This window comes from Mauremys mutica, chromosome 8 (assembly GCF_020497125.1).
Source record: "Mauremys mutica isolate MM-2020 ecotype Southern chromosome 8, ASM2049712v1, whole genome shotgun sequence".
Lineage (NCBI taxonomy): Eukaryota > Metazoa > Chordata > Testudines > Geoemydidae > Mauremys > Mauremys mutica.
In genome coordinates, this window is record NC_059079.1 from 35,218,094 (window position 1) to 35,232,740 (window position 14,647).

Sequence of the window (14,647 nt, forward strand, 5' to 3'; positions counted from 1 at the left end):
TGCTACCCTACAGATGCTTCATCCATGCCCCAGGTAGCTCATGGGATTGGAGAGAGTCTTCTCTTTTGTATGCTGCTCCCTGTTGAGATCTGCAGGGGATCCCCTCCCTTTCTAGGGCTTGGATGTTGAAAAGAACATTTCATACTGTGGCCTGACACAGGTACACTAGAATTTTTTTCAGAACCATTCTCTCATTTCCTGAGCTGTGGGGGTTCTAGATTACCTTGACACTGCCGAGAATAAGATTTGGGAATAAATTCTGTGGTAACTAATGTTCAAAGCATGGTAATGTAATAAATGAATGAGACATCAAAGTCATATACCTTCAAGAAAAAAATATTTATAAAAATACAATGGGATCAGTTTATGATAAGAAATGTGGCAATAAATACAGTTCAAGGAAGAAAAAGCATTTCTACATGGATATATTATGGCACAAACAAAAATAAATGCACCAGCAAAACCATGGGACTTCTGTGGGCTCAAGGACTTTGTACAAGCTCCCTTTTTAGTAAGACAACTATTTCTAGGAGTTTGGTCAGTTTAGATAATGGAATGACTACACAATCACAAATGCACATTTATCCTGTCTGACTTTAAACATAAGCAAACCACACTGCAGAAATAATTTACTAATATACTGCAGCTTAACATTAGCATTTAACGTAAGCATGGAAGTCTTCAGTATTCCATGCAGAAATTAGGTAAGTACTAAATAAGTAAAATGAGGGGTGGATGTTGTGTGTAAATACCTATTTAAGTAGAGGATTGCGAAGATGCATAGATCTTTATTAGAATTGGCTGTACATGAGTACTCCCCTTTCACCGTATTCCTTTTTACTTCATATGCAGTTATTGGTTGTGCTGTAGACTACAACTGTTACAGCACTAAAGGCAGCTAGAAGAGGGAAAGGGCAGAGAAAGGAAAAAGGAATGTATGTAAGGCAATCTTTCTTTAGGAACATTAAGCATAGTGTGTAGGAAGGCGGGTAACAATTCCACAAGGCTAGTTTTGTTTTTACTGAATAAAATAATGGACTAATATACTGAGCTTTTGATACAGATCTAGTAATCAATGCCCTGGTCACTGTACTGACCATGGTAATCTCTTTGATAGTCATCTTGGTACTCGCCATGATAGTCATCTGGATATTCTGCCTGATAATCACTATCGCTGATTTCTGACCCATTAGTTCCTGTTCCTTGGCTTCCATTATGAATTACAGGTTCTGTTGGAGCAGCACAATATTTGGGGTCATACACTTGTCGTCCAAGCCCATACACGCTCATTCCCTTCTGGGAAGCCACTTTGTTGGTACCCATTTGTAGTGAAATAGTAGAGTTGTCCACTGGTTGTAATGTGAGCTTCTGGTCATAAATATCTCTTCTGGTGCCTGGTGCCAGCATCCCAGCCTAGTGAAACAGGATAATAATAAAGTAAATTTATGTTAAGGTTACCCTAAAATTCAGTTAAGAATCTTGACAATGAATTTCAGAGTTCTGTATGTACAGCATCCACTTGTACAAGCTGAACAGTAAAAGTGACTTAAAATACAATATTACAGGACCAACAGTTAACTTTTTCACTGGTGTGTTTAGTAGGTGTTATGCTATAGCTCTACAACCCCTGGGGGAAGGCCCTAGTGAGAAGCCCAGTATGCCCCCCTTCTGAATGTTGCAAAGGGGATGGTGGACATTCAACCAGGATATTGCCCAGGGAGCTCTCTTTCATTTTGGTGTGTCAAATGGTACTTCCCCTTACTTTTCTGACAATACAGCCAGAGAAAGGGGCTTGCTGTAGGCACTGTTTTTTGTTCCTTCTAGTTCTTCTCAGCAGGAAGCAGATCATGTGCCCACAAGAGACTCAACTCTTGAATCATTGCAAGGAAGTACTACTGGTACTGTGCTCTCCCAAGGTCTCAACTGAAGACTCCCTTAGCAAGATGCAGATCCACCCCTTCAGCCTGTTACCTATCTGCTTGCTCACTGGAGTGTTGCAGTGTCATGACAATAGCTAATTTTGAAATACTGTATCACATGTAACCTTGCTTACCTGACTGGCCCCTTTGTTAGTACCCATCTGTAGGCTAATTGTTGTCTGGTCAAATGGCTTATCAGTTTGCATTTTTGGATCATAGAGATGCCTTCTGGTCCCATAAGCAGTCATACCTGCCTGGCTGGCACACTTGTTGGTTCCCATCTTTATAAAAAAAAGACAAAAAAGGGTGAGAGGGGAGTGACATAGCAACTCAAGGAGACCTAGTGCAGGACAGAGATACAAACAACAATTGCATTGGTTGGACCTTAATATAGAGAAAGCAGTTACAGCTTAGCCACTGACCTTAATGTTCACTTCTAAACAGATACTGGAGTTTCTCTTGAGCAAAGAATGACTAAACCAATGCCCTACTTGAATGGCTATGCAAGGGGGTATGCGTGTCCAATAGTGTGTTGATTAGAGAGAGAAACCGAATTTCATTTTGTGCACCAATGCATATTTTAGCCATATGGTCTACGATGGAAAGGCTAATTCATATCACATTACAGTAGAACCTCAGAGTTATGAACACCGGAGTTATGAACTGACCAGCCAGCTACACACTTCATTTGGAACCGGAAGTATGCAATCAGGCAGTGTCAGAGAAAAAAGCAAATACAGTACTGTGTTAAATGTAAACTATTAAAAATTGAAAGTTTAAAAAAACTGGACAAGGCAAGGAAACTGCTTGTTTCATTTAAATTAAGATAGTTAAAAGCAGCATTTTTCTTCTGCATAGTAAAGTTTCAAAGCAGTATTAAGTGAGTTGTAAACTTTTGACAGAACAACCATAATGTTTTTTTCAGAGTTATGAACAACCTCCAATCCCAAGGTGTTCGTAACTGAGGTTCTATTATACTTGCAGTTGTGTGGTACAACACATTAACATTTGATGCTATTGTCTTATTCTGATTGATTAGCACAGAAAACAGAGAGAACAGACCCCTCAAAATTCAAAGTAGCACTGCATCCAGCAAGCTTCCAACTTGCTTCTAAACCACTATTTCTTGGGATAGAGAAATGTTGTTTTACAAGAAACATTAAGCCCACTTCTCCATCCCTACCTCTATTATATTTAGGCCTGGCAGAATTCTATTTTTTATAGTTTTGACAGGTCAATGTTTATTTTTAAGCATTGATATCAGTTTTAAATATTCAGTTGTTTAAAATTATAGGTTGCACATTTTTCCCTCAATTTTTACTTTATTTAAATGTTCACAGTTGCAACATATGGGGAGATGAAAGGGGTCAGTGAATAATTATTTAATGATAGCAGATGCTGAGATTCAAAAAGTTTAAAGCTACCTAAACAACACCCCTGTTCCAGCTCTTCTAATGCTGGCAATACAACATGTTTTATAAACAGGAAGTTGGGACTCAGTCTGAAGCAGCATTTTTCTTTCTTTGCTCACTAGTACATTTTCATGAGTAGGAATGGAAATATCTTTCATCTACTTGTGTGTGTACAGTGAAATTAAGATTTATCAATAAATACCTAATTCTGCCAAGCCTAATTTAGAAATTACAGTAGAGGAAGAAACTCCTTTCACTGACTGTCACTCAATTTTAGAAATCCTATCAATTGTTTACAAGGACAGAAAACAAACTGCACACTAACAGCAGAAAGAGAACTTGTTCTAGGTGAGAAACCAGCAGCCCATTTTAGGGCTTGTCTACATAAACAGCATGCAGCAAGCTGCAGTATAAATCTACCTCAAAGGAGCCTGTTGCTGGGTACTACAAAGTGCACTAGAGAATTTTGTAGTTTGCAATGGCAATGTCCACATGGACAGTTTGTACATAGCAGGCTAGTGTTTGTTAGATTTACATTTGCCATGCACTAAATGTTCATATAGACAAGCCCTTAAGCACGTCAATCAATTGCTTTTCCAAACAGAAAATTATCGGTTACATTTGAGGATGGTTTCTCAATTTGGTTTACCATACACAAAACTTTAATCTCATGCTTACCTGCAGGCCAATTACACTTTGGCCAGCTTTTAGTTTTCCTGCATCAAAACTCCTTGCTTGCTTTTCTGCATATTTGACACCAAGATCAATTGTGGTATGGAATCCTTTGGTTTTTGCCTAAGTAAAAACAAGTCATTTAAAAAGTGACCACACACTTTTCAAATCATACTTCTTGTCCCCATCCACGGACAGCAGGCTAAGCTTTTCAAAAGTGACTAATAATTGAGTGCCTCAACTTTTGGGTCCCAAACTTAAGATGCCTTATGTGGGCCTGATTTTCAGAAAGTGCTGCATATCTGTACTCTGAAAATCAGTCCCTTTAAGGTGTCACTATGGGAACTAAAAAACCACCACCCAAAATCATTAGTCACTTCTTAAAAATATTGGTCAGCAAGTTTTATATTTGCTTGAAAAGAGAAAGTATTACTTGACTAAAGTCTTACATTTAGTATGTACATCTTTTACTGCTAGAAACATTTTCTAATATTAAACTACAGTCATCCTGTACAATTAGGAAAGTGTTCTTTGGCAGGATTTTTTCTATGGTTATGTAGCCAACCACACTAGTAATTATTCATATAGCCTTCTGAAATTTAAAAGGAGTAATACTTGTGATTCATTGGTTGTCTTCACCCTGAAAAATCCATGGGTTGGGGGGGGGGGGGGATTCTGAGGTTAACCTCCACATTTCTCAGACTTCATCTCCTCTAGTGAATGGGGTTTGGGTTGCTGTGTGTGTTCTGAGTACAAGGCCTTCCTACTTCACATACCTAGGACATCCCCAGTCGACAGAGAAAACGTAATCCTACTTACAGCTAACCCTCTTGGCTTCTGCTCCCTGCAAGCATAGCTTTAGTATATTTCAGGCTACCATTAGCAAAGTCACTCTGTGGCTGCTCAACAGCTGTTGTGGAGAAGATTTAGCATGAGTTACTACTGTGTCAAACTCATTCCCGGGTTGTCACATGTAAGCAGGGTACTATGCTGTTAAAGACAGCACTTTCATAACCCCAACTGCTCGTACCCCCTACCTTGACAAGGGAGACACCAAGGCACCCAAAGTGTGGCTTCTGAAGGACCCCTGGGGGAAGAGAGGAGCATACCAGAAGCACCTGCCTGCCAAGTTTTCCACACTTATGAGTGGAAGAGATGATTCTGGCCAGTGCATGGATTTCTACCAGTTCAGTGTGGTACAGTATATTCTGTGTAGATAAATACTTACCAGACCTGCTAGTGCCACGAGTGAAGTCTGAACTTGGGTCATGTTCCCATTCTCATAAAGATCATTTGCTTCAAAAATATCATGTGGCTTCATACCATAGACTTGGATGGCTTTGATAAAATTCCCAATGTTCTCCAACTGAAAAATAAAACATGTCAAGGCAAATGTTTCATTGTAGAAAATATTTATAGCTTCAAAATTACAGTAGGAACTTTGACAAGCTCCCTGCCTTGAAGAGTTTAGCCAAGATGCAATACAGATGGGACACAACATAAAGCAAAGTAAATGAGTGGAAAAGCTTATCAGAACACTCATTCGTTCTGCATTTGGACTTTTTGTTTTGCACATAGAACTGCTATACCCGATCAGACTGATGGTCTATCTAGTCTGGCCGCTGTCTCCAACAGTGGCTAGTGGCTGACATCCCTAGCAGATGTCTTTAACAAGGCACTACACAGCATCTGTCCGCTTTCTCCAGAGATGTTCTAGTTTAAGTCAGTGGTTCTCAACCAGGGATATGCATACCTCTGGGAGTACGCGGAGGTCTTCCAGCAGCTACATCAACTCATCTAGATATTTGCCTAGTTTTACAACAGGCTACGTACAAAGTACTAGCAAAGTCAGTACAAACTAAAATTTCATACTATGATTTATTAATACTGTTCTATATACACTATACACTGAATTGTAAGTAGAATATTTATATTCCAGTTGATTTATTTTATAATTATATGGTAAAAGTGAGAAAGCAAGCAATTTTTTTCAGCAACAGGTGTGCTGTGACACTTGTATTTCTAGGTCTGATTTTTTATGCAAGGTGAAGCTTCGGGGTATGCAAGACAATTCAGACTCGTGAAAGGGGTATAGTAGTCTGGAAAGGTTGAGAGCCTCCGGTTTAAATATGTCCCTGCCCCCTTCAAAAAAAGGTCAAATTTCTGTGCTAGTCTAGTTTCATTGAGTTATGTTATAAAAAATACTTTTTTGAAGGAAGAACTACAATGTGTAGAAATTATGGAATAAGGGATTTGTTTCAGAAGGTACTTAGTGTCCAGCCTAACTTAAACTGGTCCATTAATAACCTGTCAAATGTGAAATACCTGTTTTTACTGTGCACCTTACTGTTGACTCACTGGGACATGTTCAACCCAACTTCAAGTATTATTTATTAGTAGTTTTTGCGTAGTGCCTATAGGTCCCAGTCAGGATGGGGGGGGGGGGGTTGCATAGAGCATAAGTAAGGACTAAATTGGCCTTTTCTTTCAGAGGCACGACAGAAGAACTGTTCTTAAGGCTGTTTAGTTTAGACTAGTCCTAGACCATTTACAAGGGACTACCAAGCCTAACATGTCTTGTGTACTAGACAGACTAATCCTTATGTACAAAAACAAATTTGTAGCCTAATTTAAATTTTAATCTTGATATCAGAGATACAATTACTGCTTGTGCATTTTGCCATTTTAATCTTTTTCTGAGTTATATACCAACATTTCATCCAACACTGCTAAAAAACAAAGCATAATGAAAGGATTTCAGTAGTATTTATTCCTATTTTGCAGAACGACATTTCATGCAGTAATCTTGAACAGTATGGCACACAGGGCTGTTAACTTCATATGGCATAGACTGTGGCATCTAGCAGCTTTGGCTGGTGGAAAGTTCCTGTTAAAGTTTAACTAAGACAGACATTTTAAAAGCCTTTCCTCCTAAGGAAGTATCTTGCAATATGTCCCATTTGTCTACTACCTGAAATTTCTGCTAGTAATTAAAGCTGCTATTAAACATTTGTACTGAAATAGCATTTAGAGGACAATCCAGTCTACCCATTTGCTTAAGACTTCATACACATAGTTAATCAACCATTGGAAAGTTTTAAGTAAAGAGGCAGTAATATCCCATTCACATCAGTTCTGGAAACAAAAGTAGTAGGATTTTTTTTTTTTTTTTTACCTGATGCCAATTTAGTTCTGATTGATTGATTTTCTTCACTGATCCTGGCTGCAGTTTGTTTATAAGTCTGGAGAAAAATTAATGAAATGTGTAAATAGTGAATTTCATTTTCACACTATTTGTACAGGCATTATGTAGAAGTCTTTATTGTCATGCTACTGTAGATGTAGTGACTTGATGCAAAACAGGTCTGGTCATGGTTAAATGATTTAGATTTATGTAAAGGGCCTATCTTACGCTCAAGGACATCTGACAAGTGTCTCAATTCATACACAAATCCATTAAAATGTGCCAGTTTCATACTGTAGTATCATATCTTTGATACATTTTGTTGAAATGCTGGTGATCTGGGTTCAATTCTTAAGTCTTTCTTGAGCCCAGGGAAGAGAGAGCAGACATGGAAGCAGTCTCTTCCTTGGTAGCAACTGTATTCTGATTATTGAGAACTGTGATATATTCAAAAGGAAGTCCTCAGCTAGTGCTCTCTAGAACCTGGAAAGAGCAAAACTACCTAAGATAAAAAAATTTGTTTCTTACTCGCATAGGATTATGCCATCCTTTAAGCCCAACTGAAAATTTACACCAACGCTCATCCCCGTAACCTCTTCTATCCAGTTGCGTAGATCTTCTTCTGCCTGTGGATCATATTTCAGGGCAATCTGTAATACAAATTAGTTACTTAAAGAGATATGTCATTGTGCTCTCTCCTGAAATATTTTAGTCCAAAGGTAAAGCTAATTTGTATCTCAGGATATTCTCTAACATTTCACAGACATACCAGTGTTCTGATAATTTCCCAATGCAGTAGAAATTGGTTAGTCAAGCTCTACAATAGCAGCAAGTGAAATAGCAACATATAAATAAACACTCATCTTATGAGAACAAGGGTTTTTGGATCCTGCACCATGACTGTGATATTAATAAGAGCTGGAACTAAGGGCACGGACGGGTGCTGTAGCACTCCTTGACTTGAAGTGGTTTCCATTATATATAGGATTTACAGTTTAGTTCAATGGCTCATAGCACCCCCCCACTATAAAAGTTGTTCCAGCACCCTTGGAGATATTGCTCAGATAATGAATTAGACACCTCTGGCCATTATACAGAGTGTCTTATAGGTAACCAAGAAAGGATTAAGTTGGGTTTATGCCCTTTCCTGATTCTCTATGATTTGTGAAGACTGTAGAATTGCTGCCTCCTCCCCCACCACATCTAAAAAGTTCTCTTGCTTGTCTTTTACCTTAAATATCAGGAATAACAAGCCTGGCTTGCTTGAGGATTCTCTAGATGCCTAAGAAGGTATGAATTGTAAGACCTCATAATTCAAGTATGCTGACCCATACTTCAAAGAATAACACAGACTTCCTCTTTCTGAAGGTAAGGAGGTCTTAACAAAAACAAAGTTTTAAATGGTCCAACTAAATATCCTCCTGACCCTTTCAAATACTCAGATTTTATTCTGACATGTGAGGTCGTCATTTTATTTGTTCTCTAGTAACCAGGGGCCTTCAGTACAGGCAGAACCCAAATTTCTATTACTAAAAACAATGTTAAAACTAACACATAAAAAGGCAAAAATCCAATTGTTTTCCTTTGCAGGTCACACTGAAGATCAGTTAAACATTCCTTCTATCTACACCAACAATTCCTTCAGTACTACTAAGGCTAGGTCTACACTGGGGAGGGGGGAAGTCAACCAAACATATGCAACTTCAGCTACGCGAATAGCGTAGCGTAGCTGAAGTCGGCGTATCTTAGGTTGAGTCAACCGCTGCCGCTCCCCCATGCCGCGGTGGAGTTCTGGAGTCAGCGGCAGCGCGATCGGGGAATCAATTGTAGACACAATAAATTGATCCCCAATAAATCCATCACTACCCGCCGATCCGGTGGGTAGTGTAGACGTACCCTAAGGTTCTGCTTAACCCTCCTACTGGGGATACTGCTTATACAGGCAAAAGAGTTCTTTTGTCAGTATAGTTTATACCAATTCCCCAAACAAAGCAAAGCAATCTATACTGTCAAGAGAACTTTCCCCCCCCCCCACAATAAATACTTTTACACTACAGCATCACAGTTATATCATTTAGGGGATTTTTATATATATATTTCTAACCAACATAGCTATGCCAACTAAACTGTAAGTATAGATCAGGCTTAAGTGTGACAGCTTCCATGAACAAACATAATAAATTACCATGACAAACCCAACAGTCAAGTGTAGAAAATAAACCCATAATATTTCTGTTTAATGGAAAGACAATTCAGCTAAAGAATACAACCAAAACACTACTTAACAAGGAAGACATGCCTAGCAGGTAACATATGTTTATAGTTAAGACTTGTCACATTCACTCCTAGACTGCAGCCCCCAAAAAACCTGTGGTCAGAGATCAGAGTAGCAGCCGTGTTAGTCTGTATCCGCAAAAAGAACAGGAGTACTTGTGGCACCTTAAAGACTAACACATTTATTTTAGCATGAGCTTTCGTGAGCTGCATCCGAAGAAGTGAGCTGCAGCTCATGAAAGCTCATGCTAAAATAAATGTGTTAGTCTTTAAGGTGCCACAAGTACTCCTGTTCTTTTTGTGATCAGAGAGACCAGTGACCATTTTGAGAAGGCATGGCACTGATCAGATTGATAGACTACCAGGACTAGAAATGAATGACTATTTGTTTCTAGCCTTAGTAATCCACAAACATGAACTGGCTAAAACCAAACCAAGTAATCACATCATTTTGATTAGGTCTTGCTGTCTAAGGGGAATGGAAAATGACTATAACCTTAGCTTTGCTTCAGGAATTTGTCTGAGTTTTGTTTATATTTCTGAAAGTATTTTTAAAATTTTATTGCAATAGTGCCTGGGAGCCTCAGTGCATGCAGAATTCATGTCCTGCACCAATTTCTTTGCTTCCCCACAGAAACATAACTTCTGACAGGGAAGCAAGGGAAGTCACAAAGCAGTCACATGCCCCTCCTCAGCAGCACAGACATGTTTCTGGCACCCAGAGCAGCTGGTGGAGAAATAAATCACGGAGGGGAGGCTAGGGATGCCCCAGCTGGTGACTCCTGACCTGCACCAGGCTCAGCTGCTAGTCCCAGCTTGGAGGAGGAAAATAGGACTTCCTCTTCCCCTGCAAGGTGCAGCCAGGGCCAGGTTTGGGTCAGACCCACCCTAGAAACCTCTGTACCTGCCCCCCCCACTTCTTGCCCCCACTGCTCCTTAGCTATGGGGCAGTGGTCACTGTATGCTGGGAGCTGCTCCCCTGTCTGCCCAACTACCATGCATCTAGACCCCTCCCCCATGCCCAAATCCCTCATTGACTTTCACCCCCTCCAGAACTCCCAGATCCCTCGCTGCACCCAGACCACCCCCACCAAGCTGCCTGCACCCAGATTGCCCCACACAGAACTCTCTCACTCTACACCTGGATCCCCTCACAGTAAGCCCCTTTACACTTGGATCCTGCATGCGCCTCACCTGAATCAAGGCATGCATGCAAGTTTCTGTCCCTCTTGCTTGCTATCTTGGTGCACCTGGCACGGAGGGGCAAGGCCCTGGGGTGTTTCTGGGGCAGGCCCAGCCCTTGCACTGGGTTGGGTGCAGCCCCATCACTGAGTCCATATCCTGAGGAAGGGGATACAGGGTGATCTCCTACCTCCATGCAGCCAGTGACCTGTGCTCCCCACTGCCATGCTGGAGCCTCCACATTTTTTTGACATAAAATATGCAGAATTTTAAAATATTGTGTGCACAATTTCAATTTTTTGGCACAGAATTTCCTCGCAAGTCCTCTTCACTTTTCTCTCATCTCTATTTAGTATAAAAACTGTCAGATTTTACTCATCTTGTTTTCAGCACAAAATGAAAAGTATATCAGTACAATGAGCAACCCTGCAGAATAACTGCTGCTCTTGCAAAAATCTTTGTGTTCCACCTTCTCTCTCTTTTTAGAGAAACCAAGAGGAGAGAAATTGACTGGAGCTTTTTTTTTTTTTTTTTTTAAACTGGGCAGCATCAAGTCTGGCTACTTTGTTAGTTTACCGTACTCACTGGATATTAGACAGAGATAGAGATAAGTCATAAGATGGTTAAGGATTTAAGAGTGTAAGGTTATCCCAAGCAAAACGGTCAGAGCCCAACACAAACCATTGGTGGTAATGGTTGCAACTGGCAAATGGACCCACGTTGAGTTATTCTCCAGTGAGTCATGCATTAGATGTGGTGACTGCACAGAAAAGTTTAGGAGACCACTGCAAAATTTGAGCCAACAGGTACACAAATTAGACAGATGAGGAGTGGAGTTTTTTCAAAAATTTATTGATCTGAGATCAGGGCCTGCTCTAACTTTTTTGCCGCCCCAAGCAAAAAAGAAGAGCACTGCCCCGCCGTACCCCCTCCCCACGAGTGCTGCGCCGCCGAACCCCACACCCCCTCCAAGCACCACATTGCCCCAAGCCCTCGCCCCTCCTCTGAGTGCCGCGCCAGCCCCTGTCCCCCCGAGCGCCACGCTGCCGGAAAAACAACAACCCTCCAGCGCTGCCTCAACGAACCAAAAAAAATTAAATAAATAAAACCCGAGCGCCGTCCTGCCCCAAGGTGCCGCCCCAAGCACGTGCTTGGTCAGCTGGTGCCTGGAGCCGGCCCTGGCTGAGATCCTAGGTGGATGCACTGGGTAACTTCTGGGTGGTTAACAACAAATGGAGAAATCAGAGAAATGCAAGTGTCTGCTAAATGCAGGGGAAGTCTGTTGCAACATGAGCAGAGTGATTTATGACCAGATTACTTAGGGGATAACTCCACAAAATCAGAGTGAGGCCACATCTGTCTGGATCAGACACAGAAGAACAAAGAGAGGCACTTAAGACTAGATGACATTGAAATGAGCTGTTTGATGGCACAGAGGGGTGGCACTGCTGGACCACATACAGAACGATGTCATCAAGAGTGAGAGAGACCAAGGTCTGCAATACCAGAGAAGCTATAAGAGAGGAGGCTGAGATGGTATGGGTACGTAAAAAGCATTTGAGACGAGTCTGCAGGTGGAGAAGCTGACAGCCAGGAAAACAGTAGGTAGACCGTTTAAGGGAGGATGGAGTAGCTGTGGAGTGAGTACTGGACTGGCAAGCCTGGAAAAAACTGATCCAGCAACCCAGATTCAGCTAAACTTATCTGTTTACAGGTAACATAGCCCCCACCATTCTTTCCTGTTCACCATGATCATATAGCTCTGCAGAAGATCAGCCTGGCTTTTGGGGGTGGGTGGGGAGGGGTACATGCTGTTTTCACCCCCCCACACCCCAGTTGGGAAGGGGACAAGTTTGCCCAGGCCAGGGAAAGAAGCTGCCTAGCTGTCTCTGGAACCTGGCCCAGATTGTGAACTGCTGGAGCTGGAGCTGCATTTTGTTCAGAGTTACAAACATTTCAGAGTTATAGACAACCTCCATTCCCGAGGTATCCATAACTCTCAAGGTTGGATCTATAGTAGAACTTCAATGTATTATGTATTGTCAGATTGTAGACAGGTATTTTGGAAAAGTGCAAACAAATGTTAAAAATAAATATTGGTCTGGGGACTTAGCCTCCAGAACACACTGCAGTCTAAAATATTCATCCCAATAGAGGATGCAGGATGATCAGAAAGGCCAGCATACATTCTGGATTCCCCTTCAATCCACTGTAGCAAGGGGGTGTGGCCTCCCTCTGAGATTGATGGGGAGGAAACCCCACCCACCCTGGGTGGGCAGAGCCAGGACAGCCATGCTCACCCCACCAGAAGCAGAGAGGTGGGACAGGAAGTATAAAAGGTGGGCCTTGCAGCAAAATGGGGCTGGAGCCTCTGGAGGAGACAGATGCCTCCCACCAGCTGCTGGGCCTGGAGTCCAAAGAGGATCCCTTGCCAAAGCTGCCAGCCAAACCAGGCGGTGAGGAGCTGCGAGGACTGTTGCTGGCTATCTACCCCGGGGAGAGGGAGGACACCAATGTACCAAATGAAGGTAGGAAGTAGCCCACGGACACTAGACTATAGTCTGGTTGGATTGTTGCCTCAATCCAGACCGTGTTTCAGGCAGATCCTCACTGACCCTGTGGCAGAACACTCTGCCACTGTTACAGCCCTTGGCTGGGACCTGGTGGAGTAGGGTGGGCCTGGGTCCCCCTACCCCCTACTGCCACCCTGGGGTGGCAGCCTCCCGACCTTAGGTCAAAAGGCCTGTGTTTGTCTTGCAGAGCTAGGGAATCAAACTGTTTGGGGCTCTGCCCTGCCTACAGTCAGGGCCCCAGACTACCTGCCGCTTGGCCACACTTAGAGGGCCAGGGCCTTAGACACTGCTAATCCTGCACCAACCTTTGTCTAAAGAGGGACCCGAGAGCGAGGGGGCATGGCCTCCCTCTGAGATTGACAGGGAGGGACGGCCATGCACTCCTATACCTACTTAGATTTGGACTGACTCATGGCACTTTGGTAAATACCTGCTTTTTTTTTTTTAATACTCCAAAAACTTCTAAAAAAAAAATTAAGTCTAGCTGATTTTTCAACCACTTATTGGCAAACACATTCCTCACTGTATATTAAGTACATTCCAAGTTTGATGTTTTAAAATGAAGTGGTGAGTTGAGCACAAAAGATCATGAAATATCTCTCCCTTTACCCCCATGTTCGCATAACTCAGAAATATCCAGATGGAATTTTACTAAACCCTACTGAAAAAATATTTACTTTGGGTTGAATGCATAGATGAAAAGTACAGGCCCAATCTGCAAATTTTTTTTTTTTAAAACAGGTCTTAAAATATTTTAAGAGGATAAAATGATCCAGCCTTCTCAACTGTAACTGCTGTGCTTAAAGATGCAAATGAATAATGGATCGTACACGTTGTGGAAAGTCTTATTTTATCAGCACTAAAATCTGTTTCATTGTCAGCTTCAGTGATTACACAATAATGCAAGGTTATCGTGATTTTTTTTACTGGTCTGGGATTAGATGACTCACTCATGGCACATAACAGAAACTTCTTTGGACTAGTGAAATATTTGATTGTCAAGAGTCCAAGAAAAGAACTGGTGGCAGTTTCTTCAAGAATTTGTAACTTATAGAATCCAACAATACGTTGGCACAGCAAGGAACTGACTCCCTATCCTGGAGAGTTTACAATCTAACTTCAAACATGTGACAAGCGTTAAGCAAAAGAGAAATTAGGGTGAGGAGATATAGGGGTCAAAGATATAAAAGTGTATAATACTGGATAATATTTCTTGGTCTTAATGACAGACTCAAAAAAGTTACATAACATACTAAACTAGAGAATATTTCAAATTTTCCATAAGTAATCTGCCAGACGTGTTCAAATTTTCTTTTGATGGCTATCAGAGGGAAAATTGGAAGCTTTAATATACTGAAGTACTAAAACAGATTCCTTTTTCCATTATTACTACCTTATGTGCCAAGTGACAATTTGAATAGCAAGATCTGA

At 41.4% G+C, this 14,647-nt stretch overlaps 1 protein-coding gene across 1 annotated transcript in view; it reads right to left on the reverse strand.

Annotated features, from left to right (window-relative positions):
* Positions 1–320: 320 nt before the first annotated feature.
* CNN3 (calponin 3) overlaps positions 321–14,647 on the reverse strand; it is a 46,410-nt gene continuing 32,083 nt past the window's right edge. Inside the window, exons 2-7 of the mRNA XM_045026046.1 lie at positions 7,716–7,837; positions 7,179–7,245; positions 5,232–5,369; positions 4,010–4,126; positions 2,054–2,200; positions 321–1,413 (exon numbers count right to left, since the gene is read on the reverse strand). Of these exons, the coding sequence (XP_044881981.1) occupies positions 1,066–1,413; positions 2,054–2,200; positions 4,010–4,126; positions 5,232–5,369; positions 7,179–7,245; positions 7,716–7,837 (939 nt within the window). The 3' untranslated portion in view covers positions 321–1,065. The remainder of the gene's footprint in view (positions 1,414–2,053; positions 2,201–4,009; positions 4,127–5,231; positions 5,370–7,178; positions 7,246–7,715; positions 7,838–14,647) is intronic.